The 26,043-nt window shown below is 31.3% G+C and overlaps 4 protein-coding genes across 4 annotated transcripts in view; 3 read left to right on the forward strand and 1 right to left on the reverse strand.

Annotated features, from left to right (window-relative positions):
• The window catches only part of LOC134718817 (succinyl-CoA:3-ketoacid coenzyme A transferase 1, mitochondrial-like), a 31,675-nt gene extending 13,510 nt beyond the window's left edge, over positions 1–18,165 (forward strand). Inside the window, exons 6-15 of the mRNA XM_063581567.1 lie at positions 6,606–6,712; positions 7,877–8,045; positions 8,793–8,907; positions 9,629–9,723; positions 10,388–10,509; positions 12,475–12,550; positions 14,401–14,490; positions 15,125–15,205; positions 15,716–15,817; positions 16,484–18,165. Of these exons, the coding sequence (XP_063437637.1) occupies positions 6,606–6,712; positions 7,877–8,045; positions 8,793–8,907; positions 9,629–9,723; positions 10,388–10,509; positions 12,475–12,550; positions 14,401–14,490; positions 15,125–15,205; positions 15,716–15,817; positions 16,484–16,534 (1,008 nt within the window). The 3' untranslated portion in view covers positions 16,535–18,165. The remainder of the gene's footprint in view (positions 1–6,605; positions 6,713–7,876; positions 8,046–8,792; positions 8,908–9,628; positions 9,724–10,387; positions 10,510–12,474; positions 12,551–14,400; positions 14,491–15,124; positions 15,206–15,715; positions 15,818–16,483) is intronic.
• LOC134718822 (syntaxin-like) lies at positions 995–2,620 on the forward strand. Its single transcript, XM_063581599.1, has one exon. It carries the CDS (start codon positions 1,518–1,520, stop codon positions 2,415–2,417), a length of 900 nt encoding a protein of 299 aa, XP_063437669.1. The 5' UTR covers positions 995–1,517; the 3' UTR covers positions 2,418–2,620.
• Positions 18,166–18,266: 101 nt separating the features above from the next.
• On the reverse strand, positions 18,267–23,908 carry LOC134718821 (uncharacterized). Its single transcript, XM_063581583.1, has 2 exons — positions 22,791–23,908; positions 18,267–20,233 (listed from the first exon to the last, which is right to left on the reverse strand). Exons 1-2 carry the CDS (start codon positions 23,697–23,699, stop codon positions 19,859–19,861), a joined length of 1,284 nt encoding a protein of 427 aa, XP_063437653.1. The 5' UTR covers positions 23,700–23,908; the 3' UTR covers positions 18,267–19,858.
• A 282-nt stretch (positions 23,909–24,190) lies between these two features.
• On the forward strand, positions 24,191–25,600 carry LOC134705021 (uncharacterized). The gene has a single exon (XM_063563824.1). The coding sequence runs from the start codon at positions 24,191–24,193 to the stop codon at positions 25,598–25,600; it is 1,410 nt and encodes a 469-aa protein (XP_063419894.1).
• Positions 25,601–26,043: the final 443 nt, after the last annotated feature.

Consider the following 26,043-nt stretch of genomic DNA (forward strand, 5'->3'; position numbering starts at 1 on the left):
TGCAACAACTTCAATATGTACAATAAGGACTGATCACGCACTCCTAGCTTTTATTTGTCAGAGGTTAAAATTTGAGGTGATCTTGTAGAATTATGCTTCAATTTACATATTATTTATATTATCTATTTATGTATACAAATAACTAGGAATCAAACATACTTGAATTTAAAATAAAATTTATGAAAGTATAAAAGGGTATTTTTCTTTAAGAGAAGTAAAGGAAAAGGATGTTTATTTTGTTCTACCTGCCTAACCACAAACGTTGTAATCTAGAGGACATAGTCATTGAAACACTTGAGTTCACATTAACTATTTATCTCTAATATCTTAGTAGATGTAATATTCTGTCCTTGATAGACTTGTAAAGAGCCCAATTCACTGATAAAACTGACACCTTCAATTACATGTACATTGTGATATGTATACTGTAGTAGCAGGTTTTGATTGACAAAAGATAAAATATATTGTAACAATTACTGTAGCAAATCATGTAATAAAATATCTTTGAGGCTAAAAAAACAAGTGACTTCCCCAGTTGTAGGCCTCGAGATATTTGTATGCATTTATATTTAGACTATTACTATACTTTGTATTGTTGTAATATGATTAAAAGGTGATGTAGAGGGGAATAAAAAATGTTTTAAATAAATATAAAGGAAAAAATAAACTAAATTACTGATCTTAAATTATACTTATACACATTGATTTATGTTATGATTGCTTAGGATTTAAAAACATATAAGTAAATGTAATTAGTGTCTCACTGTGACAAGTTGTGTACATGTACTATTCAATGGTATTTACTATTAACATGATTAACAAAGGGATAAACTTTAGGATTATCTTCTAAGTAAATATTAGTTCTAAGTGATTTAATTATCTGTTTTGTGTAACAAAAATAATATATTGTATTAAAAAATGTATGCCAGTTAAAACTTGATTTTAATTATGTTATCTTATAATCTATGACATACCCCTTGGCATGGCCTTTATTATATGAGGTATTACTTGAGTCATTGGAGTGTGACACAGTAACAAGGTTATACCAGATCATTTCTATTTTCATTTTATAAATTGTGTGCAACATAAATTTATGGCTATAGATTGATCAGAAACTATGATAAAAGTTGGCATATCAATATCTGCAACAGGTGTTGGTGAAGTTATACTTTGTGATCAACTTTTTACCTGAGTTTTAATGCAAATTTATCTTTTGGATGTGATTCACACTATAGGACTCTATACATTGTCTGTCTAGGGGGAAAATACTACTTCTTTACAACTAATTGGATATATTTGAAGCCTTGATGTCAACTTAACCTGAAGAGTTAGTCAGGAAATACTGTATAAGTGAAGACTAGAAAAATCTTTAATCTGGATGTGACTACGAATTCTATTGATATTTAAATTAGGTGATGTCTTTTTAGAATTCGGCGTCTGTTTAAATTCTTTTTATGTGGCTCATTTAGTGCGTTGAAGGATTTTAGAAAGAGGTTTTGGTGACATTATCATTTTAAATGGTAAAGGATAGATTACAAGAGATGCAGGAAAAGAGAGAAGAATATGAAAAGGAGAGTAAAAAGAAAAAGAAGAAGGGGAAAAGTGAGGACAATGAAGATATGAATGTGTTCATAGACAAAGTTAACATGGTGGAAAACCAGTTAGAAGAACTCAAAAAAGATGTTGCTCAAATTAAAAAGACACAAAGTAATTTATACTGCTCCCCGTTTGTTACTACCGCTAACTTACAGGATATGGAAAGTAAGGCAGATTCTATTATATCTAGTTCTAGTAAAATACGGAAAGACATTCAACTCATAGCCGCTGAAAACTTTCCAAAATCACAGAAAGATTCATTACTTAATACAAGTACTCAAGAACGTGTTCATACCTCACAGGTTGAAAGACTGCAATATGAGTTGAGAGAAGCAATGAACGATTTTAGGACAAGTCAAGCCGATTATGTAGAGAAAACTAGAGCAAGGTTCCGTAGACAAATGGAAATTGTCAAAGATAGTAGTGAAATAAATGGAAATGAGCAAGGGGATAATTTTCAAAACCAAGCTCTGTTTACAGGGAATATTATATTAGAAATGCAACAAGCTAAGGGAGAATTGCAGATGATTGATGAACGAGAACAAGAACTACAACATTTAGAAGGTCAAATTCATGAAGTTAATAAACTATTTAAGGAAATGCATGTGTTAGTAGATGAACAGGGTGAAATGGTTGATAATATTGAAAAGAATATAGAACAGGCTGTTGATGATGTTGAAAAAGGGAAAGGACAATTAACTGAGGCAGAAAAAAATCAAAAGAAAGCACGAAAAAAGAAAATTTGTTGTATTTCTATTTTAGCAGTTATTGTGATTATTATTATTATTATAGTGGCTGTAATGCTTAGTCAGAATACATAATAGATTGAGATCAGAAATGAGTATTAGAAGTGCTTGGTGTGTGAATTTGTTTTAATGTGAGAATATGCTACATGTATTGAACTTTTATATTGTTAAATGAGGGTCATATAGAATGTTCCAATACTGTTCAAGTGGTATTAAAACTGAAGGCATTATATCATATCATGATTGTACAACACATTAAAGTTTAAACTTTTAACAAATTTGTTTATTGTACTTCATAGTACTTGGAAAGAACAAGGAAAACGTTTTGTCAATGAAAGGTCAAATGTTGTCATATATCAACAGTTACATTAATGATAACTTGGGGAAAACAAACAGTTTCTTCCTGGCTCGCCTTATTGTTAAACTTCCTTTGTATAAGGTTTGGCTTTAAGTATAAAGTTTCTTGTGTAACGCTAATTAGTGTAAGACGAAGGAGTAAATCTTGTTCCTTTACGTTTGGCATAAACTTAAAAAATAACAAACTATTTTTAATAAGATAGGTTCATTGAATGTCATGGTTCAGAGGTGAAAGGAAGGAATTAACTAAAACTACTACACACATTTAAAAGTGTTAGTTTAAAGTTTAATATATAGAAATTAAGGCACCTTTGGGGAAAATAAAATGAAAAAGTTTTAAATAACTGCAACTTCTTGTGCTTCATGGGTTTGACTGTGGCATATAGGCCATTGACTCTTCTGTTTAGACTGCAGGTTTTAAAAGTTTTTACTGTGCAGTTTGGGTCTTTGACTCTGCAGTTTAGACCTTTGACTGAGTGGTTAAGACCCAACGCTTCAATTTGTTTTGAATATGCTGTTTAGACCCTATATGTGAAGGTTTTGACTGAGTTGTTAAGGCCCTTTTTGTTTTAATGCTCATATAAAGCTTTTCAGACTATTGATGTTGTTTATTGGATTCCTATTTTCCTGAAACATGTGTTGTGTATATTGATATCATACCTGCTATTATAAGAATTAAGGTTTTAGATTGAGACTTGTATGTATCATCCTGCTAAATTTTCTTTTTGAAAACCTCCTTTTTTCAGGATAACCACCCTTTGTTAAAAAATATAAAAATATTGGAGAAATATGTTACTGAATACAATTATATCAGCTGTTGCATTGAATCAGAAGAATTGTTAAACTTACTTAATTCATAATGAATGAAAATGCATTGACCTCACAAGCCTACTGTCTGAGAGGCTTTGGCAGAACAAAGCATGGACAACTATAATTTCATTTCATATTTTAACTTCAAGAGAAATAATTCAAATGATTGTTAACTTGACAAGGAAACTCAAAGTTGTTTGTATTGATCCTGACACAACTACAAAAAATATGATTAGAAATTGACACAATACTAGCAGCAATTACATAAAGTGAAGATGATTATTATTGAAAGACAAAAGAATGGAATATTGAAAAAAAAAAATCTCTGAAATTGAAAATATCATATGAAAAGTTTGTGTGTAGCGCATAACTTTATATACCTTCATCAAGAAAGGGAGTTCAAATTCTCACCCTTAACATTTGAATGCCAATAAAGAATGTATAAATATGTAGTTATATGAAACCTTAGTACTTATATGATCAAAAGTGACCTATAATGAATAGCCAAGGGTCAGTTAAGGTCAACTTAGTCTGATGTTTATCATTACTTATGATGATTTTATTTGTCACATCATTTACCATCTGTTATATAAGGGAAATCAATATATTGATCTGATATTTATTCTAATTTTTATTCAGATATTTATTCAAAATATTGTAGTTAATATGGAAAGGAGTAAATAAATGAATAAGTGATGCATGTACATGTACATGTCAACAAATCATACAGACATTGAAATTTGCCTATGCATGTATTGAAAGGATAATTACTCTATATATATATTTATGAACACAACAAGAATTAAGTTAACAAATTATACTGTGTACTGTATGTTAAGTTTATCTTGATAAGTTAAACATCCCAATGGTTGGCGTACTGAGGGAATAGAAATATTGTCACCTGTCTGGATTTCTTTCATTTGGCACTAAAAAAACAAACATGCTAAAGCAGAGTAAAATTAAGAATGGAAATGGGGAATGTGTCAAAGAGACAACAACCTGACCAAAGAGCCGAATACAGCTGAAGGCCACCAATGGGTCTTCAACACAGGGAGAGCAGGTTGTCTGTTTGGCTGTACCAGATGTACAAATACACATGAAAGTCTGAATGAGGATGTTAAGTCAGATGCCTTGCAAAGAGAGAGAACGATGTTATCAATCCTTGCTTGCAACAACTTATTGAGGGGTCTATATGTATAAACTACTGTCACTATATATAAAACAAACAACAATCAATCATTAAGTATTGATAATGGAGAATTTGCAGACTATTCATCTATATATTTCCATCACCAGATTTATCAGTTGGAGTGATACTGATTTAAATATGAAACATTACATGATAGACAGTTCTGAGTATGTCTGAGCTTGTTAATCTGGAATTCCTCTAAAACAAGTCAACTGCATTCCACTTAACTTGCAGTCTTTCTTTTAGAGCTCTAAGTTGTGCATCAGCTATTTTTTTTTTATATCAATACAGAAATACGAAGATGCAGTATGACTGCCAATGAGATAACTTTCCACCAGAGACCACATGTTAAAGTTGGTACCATTGGTCACTTTACATCCTTCAACAATGAGCAAAGCCCATATCCAGTGAATTACCATTCTAAATATATTAATAATAATGGTGGCCCTTCTGCATTTGGTGGCATAAAACTTCTTTTAAAGATATGCACATACATGTATTGTTGTACAATGGACACTTTGGTGGCTTTCATTTATATACATGATTATAGGACGGTAAAAAATGTAATAATAAAGCTTATGGAATATTCTGAATACACTCAATACTTTATGATAGTATTTATGTATGGTTTTATGAGGGTGTTTCTTAGTATTTTGGTAATTTTTTACTAAGGTATTTATCAAAGAGCTTATTCTAGTAATATGCATAATGATCTATCATGTTTTAATTATTGCACACTGTACCGTCACACTCATCACAAACAAGATAAATGTCATATATTAAAACAAACTGCCCTTAGGTGTAAGTTATACATTTTGGTTAATCTTTAATCTTTAAATGGGATAAACAGTGGATTAATACAAACATAAATAGAACAGATATAGATATATAGTGAAAACCACAAGATAAACTTTAGACAAATACTATGATCTCACACTTTATGAAAATGACAGCGTATTAGTAATTTTCTTACGGCAGTCTTCCTCATAGATTAAAATAAAGGGGAAAAGGTAAAATTCAATTTAGAATGATATCTACAATTGTGGTTAAAGATATGAAACACTTATTCATAAGCAAACATATTGCAAACAATTGACTATTTAAATGCACTATGTTTCCAAGTATCGCCCATAAAAGTGTTTCCATTTATTTATAATAGGATCCTAAGTTTTCTTGTAAACCACTTGGACTTGTTAACTTAACTGGGCTTTAAAATCACCCTGGTATTGTATTGACTAATAACTAGGAATTTTATACAACATCTCCTTATTTTTATAAAAAGTATTTTTTTGATCAGAAAAGTAGTACATGTAAACAGGACTTCAACAGAACTCACTACCTTGTTTAATATTTAGTCATACAAAATTTAAACTGCCTACCAGTTCATCTTTCACAAACCAAATCCTCCACCAAGATAAAAGCACCTTTTGTGAAGTTTTTTTTCATCAACATCTCACCAGGGCCTCTATTTTAAGGTCACATTTACTCTGTTGAAAGGTCGGGTAATTGAAGAAGTGGAGTACTGTGATCTTAAAAAGTTGTTGTTTAAAGAACATGGCAGTTGAACTCTAAACTTTTAAATGCATAATTTTTTTTTTCACTAAAAGTTACTTAGTATATTAAGCATAAAATTTGTAGATGTATCTAAAGTTTTGTGTAAAGTTGCTGATTTATGCATGTACCTACCAGGTGATATCATTATGAGGTATGATGACAGAAAATATTCTACAATAAAAATATTTTAGGTGAAAACTTTAATATTGCCATAATTCGTTCTTAAAAATTGAAAAATGATCTTCTGTTTTATATCTAAAAAAAACCCAATATAATCAACACTTGAAAGAAAAAAAACATTTAATGAGTAATTGATATATCAATACACCTTCAAAAAACTTATTTTGTTACAGGTTCGGGATTTTAATGGATTTCAGTATATAATAGAAGAGGCCATCACAGGAGATTTTGGTTTGATTAAAGCATGGAAAGCTGATAAGGCAGGCAATCTAACTTTCAGGTGTCTATCTAATTGTCAAAGTTCTTAATTAATCTTCATATACATTTATTAATATTAACAAATCTTCATATACAGTTATTATTATGAACAAATCTTCATATACAGTTATTAATATTAACAAAATTTATTGCAGAAAATATTGAATATTTCTGATACTTCACTTATGAGTTTTATATATTAAAATAATTTATATCGCAGTCTGTCATTAAGTAAATAATCCACCTTCATAACATGTATAACATGGTAATTGTTGTTATTGAAACACCTGTGTTACATTCTTTTTAAGGTAGTCAATCATTTTTTTGTGAGAGGGAAATTGATTAAATGTTAAAACAATATCAATTTGAACAAAATATAAAGAAAGGAACAGGTCCTTAGTTTTATTAATATCTTTTAGGCAAATACTCAATTAAATTTAGAATGGTAAGAGGAATGTGTCAAAAAGACAACAACCCACACAACAAGCATATCAGGCCAAGGCCACAATATGTCTTCAACACAGCATGAAAATCCTGCACCCTAAGGCAGGCTTCATCTGACCTTTAAACAAAAATGTTTTACTAACTCAGTGAAAATAGATGTTACACAAAACTCAGTGAAAATAGATGTTACACAAAACTCAGAAACATACAAATGAACTAGAATTAGAAAACATACAGGACTGAAAAAGGACAGAGGCTCCTGACTCAAGACAGGCACAAAATTCAGCAGAGTTCAACATGTTTTGTGTTGATCTCAACCCTCCCCAATACTTCAAACCAAAGGAGTAAATGAATCAGAATTTAACTCCTTAGTACTGAGTAAATTATTAATTGAATTTTGCATCATTACAAAGTATGTACCTAGTCACTATTATCAGAAATGTCTGAAACACATATTAATCTTATGCAGAACACAAGTTTTCCCTTGATTCAGTTTGTTGCCATGGAACAAATTGGCATTCCATTTTTATTCAACCAGTGAAGATAGAAAATGCTTTGATCAAATTAATGAAACATGTATGGTTGTTTTTTTTACATTATTTGCATCTTGCTCATTGTTGTTTATTTTTTTTTCATTTAATATTTTCCTTGTGTTCTTTAAACGTATCTGGAACAAAACTTAAATGTTTTCTGAAAAATCTATCTCCGAAACAAACTTTAAGTGGTGACATTTTTCTTTTAGGAAAACAGCTAGAAATTTCAATCCTCCTATGTGTAAGGCAGCTAAGATAACAATAGCCGAGGTGGAGGAGATAGTTCCATGTGGTGCTATACCTCCTGAGGATGTTCACGTACCTCATGCCTTTGTTCAAAGAGTTATCAAAGGGCCAAAATATGAGAAAAGAATAGAGGTAGATCATTTTAATCATTATGTTCAAGTGTTTGGGTTTTTAACATATTGGTTAATCCACAAAAGCACTTCCAACACACCAAATTTATAAAGGATCGTTCTTATATCCTTTAATCAACAAAATTAAGAAAATTCAGTTGCATTCATATATTATTCTTGAAGGTCATGAAGGTAGAGATGAGTTGAGCTAATTCCAACTTGTAAATTAATCATCAAAACTAGACCACAAAATGAACATACATTCTGTTATGGTTTACTTTTATAAATTGTGAATTGGATGAGAAAGTTTTCTCATTGGCACTCATACCACATCTTCAAATATCTATTATAAGTTCTTGTGCTGTAAATAATGTGTTGTGATATCAAAATTTCCATTGAAAAGCATGCATAGCACAAATTCATATGACATACAAAAACAAATTAATTGACCATAAAGCAGATTATTCAATAACCATGATTGGAGGAGATGAGGAAAATTTTGATCTCCTTAGGAGTAGACATGTCCTTAGGGTTTAGATTTATACGAAATAGGAAATTCACCCCTAAAATGGAGAGATAGAAACAGATATGTCAGATTTATATGCAACTCATGTTTTTACCAAAATTTTTACACAATATGATCGAAATAAATTCTACAAAAGGGCAATGGAAGCAACAAAAAACTGTTTAAACGATGAATATGCTTTTTTTCAACTAAGTTTTACCCCCCAAAAAGTAAATATAATGACATTTCTTCAATTATTTTCAGAGATTGAAACTTCGTAAAGAAAAAGGCAGCACCACTCATGCTACAGATACAGCATCACTTATGAGGGAAAGAATAATAAGGAGGGCAGCACTAGAATTCCATGATGGTATCTATGGTATGTCTGTTTACCATATGTAAAAATTCATACAATTTTTCTGCAAAGGTGAAAAGATGATCAAAGATTAGAAAAAGAAGATTTGTACAATTAATGTTGTGGTCTTTTTGAAAGTGATAAATTCTTGTCTTGTCATGTCCCCAATGTCTAAGTTATTTTTATGAATGAAAATATGTATGTGTTCATTGTCAGTGATTTACAGTTATTATTCTAATATTCAAACATATAATTAATGTCAGTTTTTCAAATGTTGGTAAAAATGAACAGTGATTATATTTATATTTGTAAATGTAAACTGTAAACCAATTTTATTTTTTTTGGAGTGATTTATTTATGTGGTTTTTAATAGTAGAAAAGTTATATGTATATAAATTGTCACAATTATATTAAACTTAGAACATTATATGATGCAATCAATTGCAAAAGAAATTGCAGGGATGTAATTTAAAATGTTTAACAAAAAAAGGGTATTAACTAAAAATAAGTTGGTTTACACTTATTTTGGTTTTGTTCTGCAGATAAAAGGTTATGTTTGTTTTCTCCACAGCAAACCTTGGTATTGGTATGCCTATGTTAGCCAGTAATTATGTTTGTTTTCTCCACAGCAAACCTTGGTATTGGTATGCCTATGTTAGCCAGTAATTATGTTTGTTTTCTCCACAACAAACCTTGGTATTGGTATGCCTATGTTAGCCAGTAATTATGTTTGTTTTCTCCACAGCAAACCTTGGTATTGGTATGCCTATGTTAGCCAGTAATTATATAACACCAGGAATGACAGTACATTTACAGAGTGAAAATGGAATTCTGGGATTGGTAACTAATTAATTTTAGCCAAAAAAAATAGCAGCACAGTGTTTGCATAAGTTGGTTAACATGATTTTCTTGCTCCAACATGTCTTTGCATGGTCCACTTGGTAATTATTCATCATTATTTGAGATGCTGTCTAATAGGAGACTTCAGATTGAAAGAATTGGATTTTATAACAATTATGTCATCTTGTGTAATTTTGTATCAATGTTCATAGATTTATTTCCTTATTTCATACACCATGATTGACTGATTTAATGAAAATGCAGACAAAACAGGGAATACTGGAAATAAATAAGTGGTTCCTTCAAGGAAAGTGTATTGTGACCTTTACCAATCACCTAACCAATAGCAAATTGAATGATCACAGGATAGACCAATCAAATAAATGCATTTGTGGTATTACTTATTCATACCTCACACTGTTTAGTTTATAAGAGACACATTCTTCAGGTAGGAGAAAGATAATAGTGGAATATTGATATGCCTCTTGGCAGCATTTGAATCTTGTTAGGATTGCTAAAATGATGAATGAATTTACTGCCCTGTATGTTTTGTAATTCCTGTTATTCCTAATATATATTTTAAGTAGATATTTTCTCAACTGTGGGTCAACTTCCAGCAGAGAGACAGACCTTAAATTTAATTAATGATTTTCTTCTGCTATAGGGTCCATTTCCATCACAAGGAGAGGTAGATCCAGACCTAATTAATGCTGGTAAAGAAACAGTTACAAGTATACCTGGTAGTTCATTCTTTTCCAGTGATGAATCTTTTGCAATGATTAGAGGGTAGGTTATTGGATGTTTTTTTGTGGTTATCGAATTCAAACTGTTGAAGATGAACCATTTCAATAACTGTTGTGTTTACTTGTATTAAGTATCTTACACAAATATTTATTTATGTCAAACCCAAATTGAAAAAAAAAATGCTTATAGATTAAAAGACAGAATCCAAAAGTGCAAAATAAAATGTGATGAATAAAATTGAAATTTAGTAATTTTAAGACACCTGTATGATGATATCAACATTTTCACTAAATATACCAGAATATGTCATATGATAACTAAAGATGCTATCAAATTATCACATGGCATTTTTCATATCGCATGTATTATCAGCCCTAGGTTCAATATCCGCCCAAGAGCCGCATGGCTCGAGGGCTGATATTGACCGAGGGCTGATAATACATGCGATATGAAAAATGACATGTTATGATCTTTTTATCATATGCTTCAACCATGGAGAAGAATAACTGATTCTTTTATTGACCCTTTTGCATGGTTCTGTGATAGAAGTTTAAAGATCGAAAAGTTCACGGACGTCCAACCCCAAATTTAGTACATTCGATATCATTTGCCTCAACAGAGAAGAAACACATTTAAATATAGACGAATCGACATTATCAAACAAAAATTTACAATACACATAATGAAGACTGTTTGGCAACTTTATGTTTGAAACTTTTAAACAATGCATTTATTTAATAATTAATTTGTTTGATTTTTTTGTTGTTGTTTTATTTTATTTTTTTATTATTATTTCACAAAATATACTTTCCAGTATCCAAATGATTGTTTTGTACACTACTTTGTAATAGTTTTCACTGAAAACGTAGCATTGAGGTGTATTTTCCGGAATTTGCCGAGTATCACTGGAATGCCATGTGATAACGTTACAGAAAGGCATGTGATAACAATCGAAGCATGTGATAAACTTTTCATATCAGCCCGCTAAGAACCAATTCGAAAAATATGGAATTAACGGTAATTCAATGGTATTATCATACAGTAAAAATCATATGTTATTTAGTCTAAGTATATGATAAAAAAACTTATTGCATGATCAATTATACATTCTAATATGACGTCCTTGAAACGCTTTGAGTACACACCCGTGGTAAAATATGAATATATTGATAGGGCTGTTCCTATTGTACTCCCACATCATATGTATTTTAATGAATGAGCTTACCGACGTCATAGAACAACGACGTCAGAATATAAGCATTTTGCAGGAATACACACTTGTGAAACCGAAAATCATGACAACTAGAAAACATAAACAAACGATGCTAAAATGTGATATAAGCCAATTTTTTAAAAATATATAAGACATATAAGTAAATTATCATTAAATTCACCCAAAACTATCTAAAAACATTATTGTAAATAGTTTAGCATGTCACTAATTCAGTTTGTTCCGTTCTTTTCGCCAATTGAATGGTTAGTTTATTTGTGGGAACGGCAAATATCAGTCTCTACCTAGAGCGCTTCGATCCAAAAGAATTGCCATATTTGTCCTATTAGAATCGAAATAATTCATGGGGGCTTGAATATTTCTAGATTTTACCACAGGTTGTCCCTTTATGCCGATATTTTACCCCTCGCTATCGCTCAGGGTAAAATATTTGTCATAAAGGGCCAATCCGTGGTAAAATTACGATATATTCATGCCCCCATGTATTATTTCTTAAATGATATGCTACATGATTACCAAAAATACAATAATTTACCTTCATATTGATGGCTTACATCTTTTAAAATGTACTTACTAGATTTGACACAGCAGAAACACGTTAGGTATCTTATGACTTGCAAGTTACACCGCTGTATAGGCAAGGTTAAATATTTTTGTTATTATCAAGAAAGGGGATTTCAAATACTTTACCATACAGATTTGCTGTATAACTATTGTTTAAAAGTAACTTGTGTATGATAATTCAACCAATTTTACAATGTTTTTTATCTTTCCAGTGGTCACATTGATTTAACAATATTAGGTGCCATGCAAGTGTCACAATATGGAGATCTGGCCAATTGGATGATACCGGTTAGTTTTATCCCTTCTTTATAATGACATTGTCCATATGTACAGTTAATGCATTGTACCTGGACAAATAAACAAATGCATTGGACGCATGGAAACAGAAAGCTGAAACATTTACATGGGACAATGTGTTTCCTTCAAGCACCAACTTATTATAAATTATTTTTAAATTGCATTTTGACTCAATTTGTTAACTGCATATAGGAATTGAATTGTTGACATTCTTTGGATCTACTAACAGCCTTCAGTTAATAAAATGACATGTTCTGCCCTTTTAGCAATCCTTGTGATAGTATATTTATGTTTTATATTTTTTGTGTATCATCTGCAGATCTCATACTGCTGTGGGTTCATTATTATATGTAGTAAGCAGCAATTTTCATGGAATTTGTTCGTATAGGTAAACCAAGAATTTATATGTTTAAGAGTTAAAAATTTGTATATGATTTTATCCTGCAACCAGTTTTATATTGTACAAATAACAGGTATACAAATAATTTTTTGTTTTATTTGTACATGTACAAATAAACTCCTTTGTTACCGCCTTTGACATTGAGCAAGCAGTAAGACAGATATTTTGTTCATTTTGGGGTCCTCTTCGCGGTCCGCTATGTCGATTTCTTTGAAAAATTAAAAGCAATGAATTTGATTTGAACATCTGACCTCCAGTATGGAGTGTAAATTGCAGGATAAAAACACTATGATATGTACATTGTCGGAAAATATGAAATTTATTTGTACCCCCTTGCTTTTCATCATGTAATAAAGATTAAACAAATAAATTTTATATTTTCCAACAATGTACATACAGTTGTTGGACAAAAGTGAGTTCCCACCCAAAATATTGTCCTATCATATCAACTATAATCGATATTTTTCAAATTTTTTTACGAGGCAGCTCTTTGAGCGATTTATATAAAAAAGATACCATAAGATGCAGAAATGTCTGAAGTTTTATTGTTTATTTGTCCATGATATTATTCATGCTTACTTTAAATTTCTGATGAGGTGATATTTCTTGAAAAGTTTGCTATGTATTCTAACCAAATTAAAATCGTAAAAAAATGCATTTGTGTTTAACCAATTAGATGATGAAAACAACCTCACCAAAATTAATATGGTCAAAAAAACAAAAAACTTCAGACATTTCTGCATCTTATGGTATCTATTTTATAAAAATCACTCATAGATTTACTTGGTAATAATTTTTTGAAAAATATTGATTTTAATTGAAATGATAGGACATTTTTTGAGTGAGAACTCACTTTTGTCCTATGACTGTATATTATATATATATGCTGGCTTCTGCAAAACCATGAAATCAAACATCTAAAAATATAAAAGAATCCACAAAATTGGTTATCACGAAAATAAAAGAATCCACAAAATTGGTTATCACGAAAATGAAAGAATCCACAAAATTGGTTATCATGATTTCAAAAGAATCCACAAAATTGGTTATCATGATTTCAAAAGAATCCACAAAATTGGTTATCATGATTTCAAAAGAATCCACAAAATTGGTTATCCTGATTTCAAAAGAATCCACAAAATTGGTTATCATGATTTCAAAAGAATCCATAAAAATTGGTTATCATGATTTCAAAAGAATCCACAAAATTGGTTATCATGAAGAAAAGAGAATCCACAAAATTGGTTATCATGAAGAAAAAAGAATCCACATCATAAGTATAGTTCCACATAGTAAATCCACTGATAATACATGATGTATAATCAGAACTTCTTTTAAAATTTGTTACTTGAAATGAGATTTCAGGAAGACTTATCTAAAAGAGCATTATAGTAACTTTTAAGCTTCTTGTGTATTAAAACTTTGTCATTTGACATTTCAGGGTAAAATGGTTAAAGGAATGGGAGGAGCTATGGATCTTGTATCGAGTCATCAAACTAAAGTCATTGTCACTATGGAACATGCTGCTAAGGTAATAAATATAATGATAATTTATTTTGTTTTGTGTCGAATACAAAAAAGTTAATATCTTTATGACATTGACCTGCTATTGTCTTTATACCACATCTTAAATTAAGACATTGATAGATATTTCAATTTTAACACAAATTAAGAACTTATTTTCATTCCTTATTGAAAAAGTGTTGCATGATGAAATTGACATTGCACAAAATGAGCTGTTTTATTTTATTTAGGAAATAAACACAACTAATTGTAGTATAAACAAAATATCCAGAACAAAGGGTCTGTGATGTCATTTGCAACAATGGACCCATATTCAAAAACATTTGGACCAAGTCAAAATCATTAGATTATCTGTTTGAAAAATAAATTTTCTGGTCTGTCATTTATGATTTTTTTTATACCATTAAGTGAATAGGAACATCTATATTATCTTTAGAATAGGAGCACCAAAATCATATTCAAGTTGATTGAAATGAACTATTTTTTGTGTCTTTCAGAGATGAATTGTATGCTATTAGATTTTAAAATTTCAGCCAAAATGCAGTTGCAGCCTAATAATTTATGATTGTTGTTTTTTTTCTCACTAATTAATACAGTTTTGGATGATAGTACCAACAAATCTGTTTCATTTCTTATTTCAGAATGGTGAACATAAAATTCTTGCAGACTGTAGTTTACCATTGACTGGTAAAAACTGTGTAAACACAATTATTACAGAGAAGGTCAGTATTGGTTATCTATCTTATATTTTTCTTGATTTAAAAACTTTGGAAAAAAAATTGTATAGAATTGTTTACATTTCGTTATCAAATGTTAAAATGTATTGCAAAGGGGAATAACACTTAAATAATTTTATTAATGAATGCATACTCAGTTGAAATTTAATATTTTTTACCATAAGATTATTAATTCTTCTTTACTTAAGCATACTAATCCTTGGTTCATAATGAAATTAATCAGAGATAAACAGCACAGTATTGTTGAAAATTTAATAAATAACTGTATAAATACTTTAGGAACATAAATTTATGTGTAAACAAGATATAGTGACTATAGGATACCTAAGTGCTTTCAAATAAAGGCAACAGAAGTATACCACTGTTCAACAGTCATAAATTGATTTAGAGAAAGCAAATCTGAGTTACAAATTAAAACCAAGGGAAACTCATCAAACAATTTCTAGGTTTGGTTTTTGCCTTTTGTATAACCAGTAAATGTGCTGTAATTTTTAGGGTGTGTTTGATGTATCACCTGACCAAGGATTGATATTGATAGAAATAGCGGATGGTCTTTCTGTGGAGGATATAAAACAGTGTACAGGATGTTCATTTCATGTAAGTTTCTATTACGGTAATAAGAGTTGTATGGCAGTGTAGGATTATTCAAGATTAACAATTTCAATTTCATTTTTCGAAAACTGACCTAAATTTTAATTTTCACAAAGGTAAGATAAGTAAGGTTTGTGGCATTATTAGAGTTTCGTTTATTTCATACATGAAACTAAAAGTAAACTTAGTGTATTCTGATCAAGGGGATTTCAATCAATCCTGTTTTTAATCAAGTGTACCATTGTAAATTTGAAATATAGAAATAACATCACAAATGAATGTATATAAAAAAAGAAGATGTGGTATGATTGCCAATGAGACAACTATCCACAAAAGACCAAAATGACACAAACATGTATGTATGTACATATGTCTGTGAAATTGTAAGGCAATGCTTTGAAATATTAAGAGGAAATATTTTGGAGAAAAAGTGAATTTGGAACATTCCATTTATTAACATGCACTTTTTTTCAAATGAAAATAACATTTTAAGGAAATATAGTTCAAAAGTAAAAAAATAATGGTTTTATGTAGAAAGTGATTGTGACTGCAGAAAAAAAAAGTATTTTGTATGTTTTAAAAATGCTATTTAGTTATTACACACTTACATTTGCACAATTTTTGGACATAATCTGTTGTTAAAATTAATTGTATATATTATTGTACTTTTAGGTTTCATCAGATTTAAAACCAATGGGACAGATTGATGATCCTCATGCATAATTCATGATATTGTAATCAGTGTTTTGTCGGAGGTGCTACCTCAAAAGAAGTCTTCATTATTAAGAAGTGCCGTGTTGATATGAAACATTTACAATACTATTATAAAGAATGGAATGAAATGTTCAAAATGGTTTTAATCATGATGAATAGTTGAGACTGCATTTCACTACTCAACTAAAACTATAGTTTTCTGAGAACAGTATGTACTGAATGCATGCAGCTTTCATTTGAAAATAAGCATAACCCATTTTGGTTGTATTTCTCTTAATAAGCTCTGGGTGATATGACAAGCATTTTAAAAACAAATGGATTTTTACAATAAATGATGCTGAGCATTTCTTTCCATGTTTATGTAATTTGTATGGAATTGTTTCAGATACTTTTTTAAGATACCAATTACTTTGTCATATTAGTGCTATGTGTTTGCTTTAATCTACATATACATTGTCATGAGTAGATCTTTTATATAAGGACTGTTCCATACAAAATATGCATGGAACCTAGGAAAGTAACTCCCAAATCTGAAGTATCGGTGAGTGAAATTCTAAATTGCATCTGCTGGTGGTTACTTAATTTTGAAAAGGAACACTCTATATTATTATTTGAAGAAGATTATTGTCAGTTTATTAGTTATAATTGTAATTATCAAAATCTAAGAGTTTTGAAAAGTACAATTTTGGTAGTGAATAGATTTATATTCCATATTAGTTTCTTTATTGTGGGGGTATCTATATTTTCCCATTTAAACAAAAGGTATATTTATTATCTCCATTGAACAAAAAGTATTTATGTATTTTCAATTGTACAAAAGGCATAGATTCTTCAACTGTATCAAACAGGGGGGGTATCCAACTATATGTCCCCATTCAAATGCATTGATCAGCCAAATAAAAGGGGGATTCCAACCCTGGACCCCCCCAATATTACATGTATTTATAAACTGAGATTTTTAGAGAATACACACCTCTACTGAGCATTGAATTAATTTTTTTTATTTTTCAAAAATTCAGTATCTTAAAGGATTGTTGTATTATATATTTTGAACCATATTCTAAGACATTTACCTATTTTGTTTTCCCATTGATGGTTTATTTAATCTGATCTGTAAATGGAGATACTCATTCAAAAAATACATTTTTATCTGTCAGTCCTTAAAATATACTGCTAAAAAAACCTTTCTTTGCCAAACGATGCAATAATGAATGTTTACCTTAATAGCTGTTTTTGAACTAGTCATTTTATTTAAGTATGCCAAACTAAACTATAAAATATAAGACCAAGTATATTCAGAAAAGCATTTATACATGAAAATGGGTACTATTGAAATTCTGGTTAAAGGAATTTGTCAACACGCTGGAATTTCTTGCTACATTGAAGACCTGTAGGTGACCTTCTGCTGTTGTTTTTCTTTTTTTTTTCTTTGGTCGGGTTGTTGTCTCTTTGACACATTCCCCATTTCCATTCTCAATTTTACTATAAACCATGTAGAACATTTTGTAACTTATGAATCTAATTGAGTATAAAAAATCATGTTGACAAATTTTTATAGCATTAAATAATCAGTGGTGTATGTAAAGAACTGTGATATTAATATTTGATGATGACAGCTAATAAAAGGTGTCTTTGTTTTATTTCTACATTTATTAAGTTGTGGAAGGTTTAAAACATTACCCTTATACATATGTGCCAGCAATTATATAAAAAAGATTTTGTAGGTTCAACCTTACAATGGATTAAACCAAGACCAACAAGTCTGTGACAGTCCATTGAAAAAACATTCAACGGTACTACCAAACCTTATCTTTGTTATGGTCAAATACTGAGCAGGATATGCTTATCTTTTTGGAGTACACCCGATCACCACTAGTTTTAAATGAGTGTTCAGTTATGTATGTTGGTTTGAGACTACTGTTTGCTCTCCTGTCTTTTATCTTCTTCATATTTTGCCATTGGGTTGTCAGTTTGTTTTTGACTTATGAGTTTGTTTCTGACATGAGTTTGTTTGACCCTTTCGTATCTTTTGACTCTTTGTTACCCAGTATTATATTTGTAATAGCTGAGACTACCATAACTCATAGCCACAATTGTCATCTTTTCCTCAATTGTGACAATATATGTAATAGAAGTTTCAGGTTATTGTTACAAAATTGTATCTGGCATTACATAATCAATGTTTCATAATCTATGTACTATGTACACCTTTTTTGTTGATTTATATATTTGTTACAGATAGGAATTTTCTTTTTTTTTCAATATGATATTAGAAACGGGGGCTCATAATGATTTCCTTTCCCTATGAATGTAACAGGTAAAAAGGTTTATATTGGTCATGCATAGTCAATGTTAAAGGTGGACACCTTTTGTGCTGACCAATTATGCTTACAGATAGTCCGTTTCATTTTGATCCTACTTAAACTGTGCAACAGCAAGACAATTTTATTTTGTCCCATCAAAACTATGTAACTGTAAGAGTGTTTTGCACCCTTTCAAATCTTTGTTGCATGTAAGCAGTTTACGTTGCCCATGAATTATCAATGAAACCGATATATGCATTGTCTACAAATTGACAGTTAAATAGGCCCTACCTAATCTATGTTACAGGTAACAAGTTTTCATGACCCTACCTTATCTATGTTAAGGTTTGCAAGTTTTCTTTGTCCCTACCAAATCAAAGTTATATGTAGGCATTTTTCTTAATTTCACCTTCAACTGTATTGATGGTGTTCTGTCACTTCCATGAGTGAATACATAACGCACAACCTAGACAACTTGAGATAAAGAATTTTAGTGAAAGTAGAATGCCTGCTTGATACCCTGATCTCTTCCTCAATATCGACATAGATATCCACAATATTCAGACTGCATAATTACAAGGTTGTGTCTCTCTAGCATAAGACAACGCTCCATCAGAGCTGTGAGGAAGAACGACTAAATCGATACAGCATAAATTTTACGACCAAACAGTTTACATCAGCCCTACCTAACCTAAGTGAAAGGTACGCAGATAGTTTCATACCTAAGCTACAGGTAGACAACTTGTTTACTGTCCTACTTAAACCTATGTTTGAAGTAGACAGTTTTCGTTGGCACTTTCTTTAACCTATGTTACAAAATTGAATGTAGCTTAAGTTTCTATTAATAAAGTGTTTTTAAAATACTTTGCGTTTTCAGTTTTCTTTGGAATTTGGTAATTTCGGAGTGATACTTTCTGACATGATTCGTGGATGATAATCATGAATGAATTACATTTGCATTGAAAGCATCATAATTGTTGCACTATTTTTGGAATGACAATGGAACGGTTTCAACATAACAATGATTTTGTCAGATGACCGAGTTTTTAATAAAATTGCTACAAAGATCAGCCAAGTTTAAATTCTTCACTGTTTTATCAAAATTGCATATGATTGACGTATGATTTGTTCCTGGAAAGATCACGTGGTCAGACATTCCTTCATTTAATTGGTTACTTTGTCTGTTGAAATCAACTGCTCCATCCTTGATAAGATTGATGTCTCTCTCTGCTGTCACAATCAGGAATGGCGGTATATATTCAGTATTCTCTATCAAACTTTGCGATGGACATCGTTTCAACCATCCATCTGGTTTATTTCCAAATGTTGGATGGAGGTAGAGTGGTCTTGTGAACGTTGTATTCATGAGACTGATCTGCAGAACTGCTGAGATAGTGATCACTCCCTTCAAAAGAAAAATGAGAAATATTAACAATCTGAATAAATGATTTACCGAGTCGATGGATAAATCAACTGAGAAACATTAACATAGAAAAAATCGTTTTAAATTATAGCAACTTCAACAAATTTTTACTTGGATGGAGAATTGTCTCATGTGCACTCATACCACATCTTTTTATGTCTATTGTCATTCATATGGATAATAATTTCGTTACTTCTTATTGATTCATATTGATAGTAACAAATCGAAAGAAACTTCTTAAACTACAATTTCGCTATAAAGATGATTCTAATTTGAATAATCAATATCCCCGTTGCTTTATTCCTGCAGCGCCGACATGTGAAGTGTATTTCTCTCATTTAAATCTACATTCCAAGGCTTAGATTTTATGCATTGCGTCCTATGTTGCTGATTGCTGCTTACAAGACATCTATTGAACCAAAGATTTTAAATAGTTCCTACATCATAATTAGGTTGACCGTTATGGAATATCTTTTTCATATATGACAAAGTTCTTGAACTCGTATAGCCACATTCTGACCTCTCCTTCTCAAACGTGACATCCTAGAATAGACCACTTTCGAGTTCATCCGTCACCGGCAAAAACTCGTCAATTATGCACGCCTTTATGACGTCATTTACCAGATAGAGGGGGTCGCCTGTTCCTGCACTTTTTACGTTCATCAAGCGTCTTATTGATCGTCTTTGTGCATGATAAATTGAAAATAATGGTTGCTCTGTAGGTACTTACTGACAATTCCCTAATGACAGCAGTGTTGATTGTCAATTTTGAGAATTCAATTTGCCGAATAATTCGTACAATATGGAATTATAGTTTTCCAACCACTCGCTCAACAAGTGACGACGCCCCTAAACGCACAAATGACGGTGATAAAGGCGCGTATAATTGACGAGTTTTTTTTCCGTAGACGGATGAACTCGAAAGTGGTCTATTCAATTGATCACCAAATTTGTATTTGTTGTGAGAACCACACGTGCTACTAGTAGGATAGGAACTGATTACCTTTCCTAAGTATCTAAGACTACCATAGCTTTTGGTGGATAACATGTTCAATTGGAATTGCGAAGTAATTGTCGACTGTTGTTTATATAATGTTACTTTTTTGCAAGGTTATTGTGTTTTTTTCAAAGTAATTTGTATGTTCAGCCTTTTCGGAAACGTCCCATTCTAGTTTGACTCTCAGTATCAATTGTTAAATGTTACTTAAACTAAAATCTCCTGTACTCTTTAATTCAATATTAATCATCAAAGTCTATAAAGCTGAACAAGCAGTTTAACCATTTGATTATGGACTTTCCGTTTTAAATTTTCCTTCTGTATTTTTAAATTTTTCTAATTTAATGTTGGTTTTTCTCAAGTACCTTCATGGAGCAAGTCGGAGCATAGTTGAATTCCATAGCAATGTCGATTAGTTTTTGAAAAAAACAACGTAAGTTTGCAATGTAAAAATGAAAGATCTTGCTGATATCAGTTTCACGGGACTTTTATTTGTATTAGAGAGATATGTTCGTATGGTGTATCCCTTCCTTTAAGGTATTTTTATATGCATTTGAGAGGAAAAGGTTCGGTTTTGTTTTGTTTTCTTTTGGTGGTAGTGCTGTCTTTTATGACTTGCTATTTCTTTTATTTCCCCCAGTATCTTCTCAGGTCTGTTCTATGTTCTGTTGGAATTTCAACCAAAGTTGAAGAACGAGATCTTTCATCACTGTATTGTATACCTCAACTGGAGATACAATAGATACAGTTAAGTCTGCCTCATATTTTGACTTACATATAGACATTGACAAATTTTACGACAAAAGAAATGATTTCAGCTCCCCAATTGTGAATTTTCCATTTCTATTTAGCTACTTTTCAGCAGCGCCTGCATACGGATTACATATATCCCAAATCGGTACGATATTCCCGATATGATAGAGGGATACTGTTCACAAGGAAGCTATTAAACCAAGAGTTCCAAATGGTGAAGTTGAAATCCTCCCTTCATAAAGTTTACGGACGCCATCACCAGTTGGTTAACCGTTATAGAATATCCGTTTTACAGCTGATATCGGATATCTTCGGTATGTCGTAGCTACTATCCGTTTCCTATTTACAAATGTGACCTATTGTATTAGACTATTTACCAGGATTTTAATAACATGAGCAACACAACGAGTGTCAAATGTGAAGCAGTATCTGCAGTTACGCTTCCGGAGCACCTGATATAACTCCAAGTTTTTTGGTGGGGGTCGTGTTGCTTAGTCTTTAGTTTTCTTTGTTGTGTCTTGTGTTCTTTTATTTGTCTGTAAGTCTTTTTCGCTTTTAACCATGGCGTTGTCAGTTTATTTTTCGATCTATGAGTTTGAATCTGGTATCTTTCGACAATATTTTAGATATATTAGACGCGAGTAGCTTAACCATTGCTTATTTCCAGGAACAGGATTATTGTCTCGTGAACATCCAATCTTTATCCTACATTAAAAAATCATGGTTTCTAGGATACTACCCAATAAATTCATTACTGTTAGCAATATCAAAATGCTTAATCCTAAATACCTTTATATCTGCTTTTGACATGCCCTGCTTTGTAAAGTTATCTTCATGGAGAGCCGCAATAGAGCATAGATGACCTCCGGCAGAATGACCCATCAAGAACACGTCTGTAGGGTTAAATTTTCTCGTCTGATTACCTATATTCTGAATTTTCTTTATACATTTAATCACAGCTTCAACTTGTTGATCAAGGTTAAGATGCTGAACTTGAAGGTTCGTGTTTAATAAAATAAACTGACCAATTAAAAATGTAACTACAGTCGCTAGATAAAGAAAATGCTCGTTTTGCCCTGACAATGTGAACACTATTAACACTGTCCAAATAAGAACAACTTGGAACCGAGATAATTTATGATATCTATACTGGATGCTAATAATTGTCAATATAAACATATTCGTTACAAATGTTACCGCTAAACCCATAGTACTTGGTTGCATAGGTCCAACGAAGAATTTCCATGACAGAATACTTCCAACGGGCCATAAAATAGCAGCCAAGAATCCGAATGATACGACTAATACTGCTAAGGAAGAAATGTATGAGGTAGCTAGTTCAAACAGTAACCAAGCTGTTGACAATTTAGTCAATGGATAAGACATTACCGCACAGGCAATTCCTCTACGTGCTAAAGCCTTTCCAACATTTCCATATAGCCCAAAGATTCCATAAATAATGGCAGCCAGTAAGTTTATATCGCGACTCAGATAATATTTCCATGCAGCTTTGTCCCCACGTCTCCATCCACCCCCATGAACAAACAGCACCACAGGAACATCTTGATGTTCTCTGACGATTTCTGGGGTATATAGGTCAACTACAGATTTTCTTTCGTCATTGAAATGGCAGTCCCGTCTTTGCTTATCGTATAGAATATCGTACTCCACTGAATAATCACATACACCAACATCCATTGCTCTACATACTATTTTACACTGTATATGAACTATTCAGAAATCTGTCACAAAAAGAATTTATCAGGTAAACATGAAAACACGTGGTAAATATACGTGTATATTATTATGCCACGGGACGGTCCAGACAGAATGACACATGTGACGTATCATTGAATAAATAAAAGTCACAGTTTCATATATATATGACCTAGAAAATATTTTTAGAAAAGAGGTCAAAATTTAGATTACAAATAACTTTATTCATATTTTAATTATTGATTCAACAAAGGTTCGTATTTGAATTTTTAAAAGAATTTTACTTTATGCAAAAAGTAGCTATACATTTTGAGTTTAATAATAGCTAAAAGATTTACTCTCCAATCTTATTACAATTGTGTTGTTTTCTCCATATATATCCGAAACTATGTCATATGAAATTAAATCAGATTTATTTTTAGAAGAGGGAAGTTTAAATATATAGCTTTTGAAATAATAACACCACATGCACCATGGAAACTATGGACGATAAGAATGGTGTAAATGATTTTCATAAACATCAAATACAGCAGGCGATGGACGCACTGAATCGTGTAAAAGTAACTGGAAACGTGAAGTTTGTACAGGCAAAGAAAGCCATATTAAAACAGAAAGAATCGTTAAAAAGAAAGATAGATGAAAGCACAGATGAACTTATCGACGTTTTAAACGTTAAATGGACAACTTTTCAAGCTGAACTGTCTGAAAATATGGAGAAGCTCAAAGACAATATTGAACATAACTGTACAGAAGGAGCAGCATGTTTTCAGCAAGATGAGAAACAATATTCATCTTTGAACGAACTTGAAAAATTAGATCTGGATAAAATTTGTGTTCCAAAGTTTACACCTGTAAAGGAAATCAAAAGCAATTTTGGAATAATAGAAGACAAGTATATTGACTACAAAGATAAATATAAAACTAAATTCAAAATACGAAGGCAATACAACACAGGACTTTCTTATATTAACTACATAGCTGTGTGTTCTGACGATTCACTATGGCTCTGCGATACCGTTGACTCAACTGGCATACATAGAATAGAATTTGAAGGAAGTGACCGTAAAAGCGTAGCTAGATTTTGTACAACTGAATTAAAAATAAATGGTATAGCTGTTTTGCCGAATGACGATCTCCTGGTTGCCACTGGTGGTTCTGTTATCAAATGTGTGGATTTTAAAACTGGAGAAGTGTCAGACACAAACTACAACGTAAGCCCGTTACAAACAAGAGCAGTTTACATTACGCCTATTGGACATGTTCTTGTGGCAGCAATGACGTATGGGACCGCCTTCAAATTTCCTGTTTTGCCGGGACATCGGGTCGTATATGTATTTGACAAACAAGGCGAAAAACTTGCCATGTACGAGTATGATAAGTTCGGAGCACCTTTATTCAAAATGCCGGACTGCCTCACCAGTACCAATAATGGAAATATTAGTATAGCAGATTTTACTGCAGCTGGGGGTAAGGGAAGGGTAATAGTGATTAATGAAGCAGGGAGCGTTCTAAACGTCTATTCAGGACACCCCGATGTTAGTGAAAAGTTATTATCACCAGTCGGGCTAACAACAACTGAGATGGACACCATAATACTTTCTGATATGAATAGTCATACTCTGCATATTTTAAATGATATCGGACAGTTATTGACTTACGTAAATACAATGGAAGCCAATTTCCCATACTGTACAACATTTAACACATATGGGAAATTATATCTCGGATGTTCAGCACCCATAGGAAAGTCCGACAAAATCAAACTTTATGAAATAGATTTTTCTAGTTATAAAAAGTGTAAAAGGGAAAATAGACCTTCTGGTTTATCGGACGAACACAAATTAGTATGGAAAGCCAACGGGGTCATAACTCTTAATTCGTAACTTGTAGTTGTGTAATTTCATAATTCGTAATGCGTAAATTGTCAGTTTGTAACTTGTATATTTGTAATTTCAAAATTGTTAATTCGTAAATTGTCAATTTGTAACTTGTAACTGTGTGATTTCAAAATTGTCAATTTGTATATTGACCACTCATAAATGTTTACGCAGGAAAGACAATGATGAATTGAACAGACGGACAGCACTATACTATCATTATTCCGAGAATAAAGAATAATTTGCATGCATGATATTCATGATATTGAATTCTTAGTTATACTATTTCAATTAATTATTGAAAACTCCGAGGAGTATACATATTAAATTGTTGTTCATTTGACGGAAGTTTAAATATTCTAAACAAACTTATTTTGTAAATAAGGAAAACATAACATAATATCAGATGTATAAAATTTGAACAAAGTAATGTACTTAGATACGGCTAC

Source organism: Mytilus trossulus, chromosome 1, assembly GCF_036588685.1.
Source record: "Mytilus trossulus isolate FHL-02 chromosome 1, PNRI_Mtr1.1.1.hap1, whole genome shotgun sequence".
NCBI classification, from domain to species: domain Eukaryota; kingdom Metazoa; phylum Mollusca; class Bivalvia; order Mytilida; family Mytilidae; genus Mytilus; species Mytilus trossulus.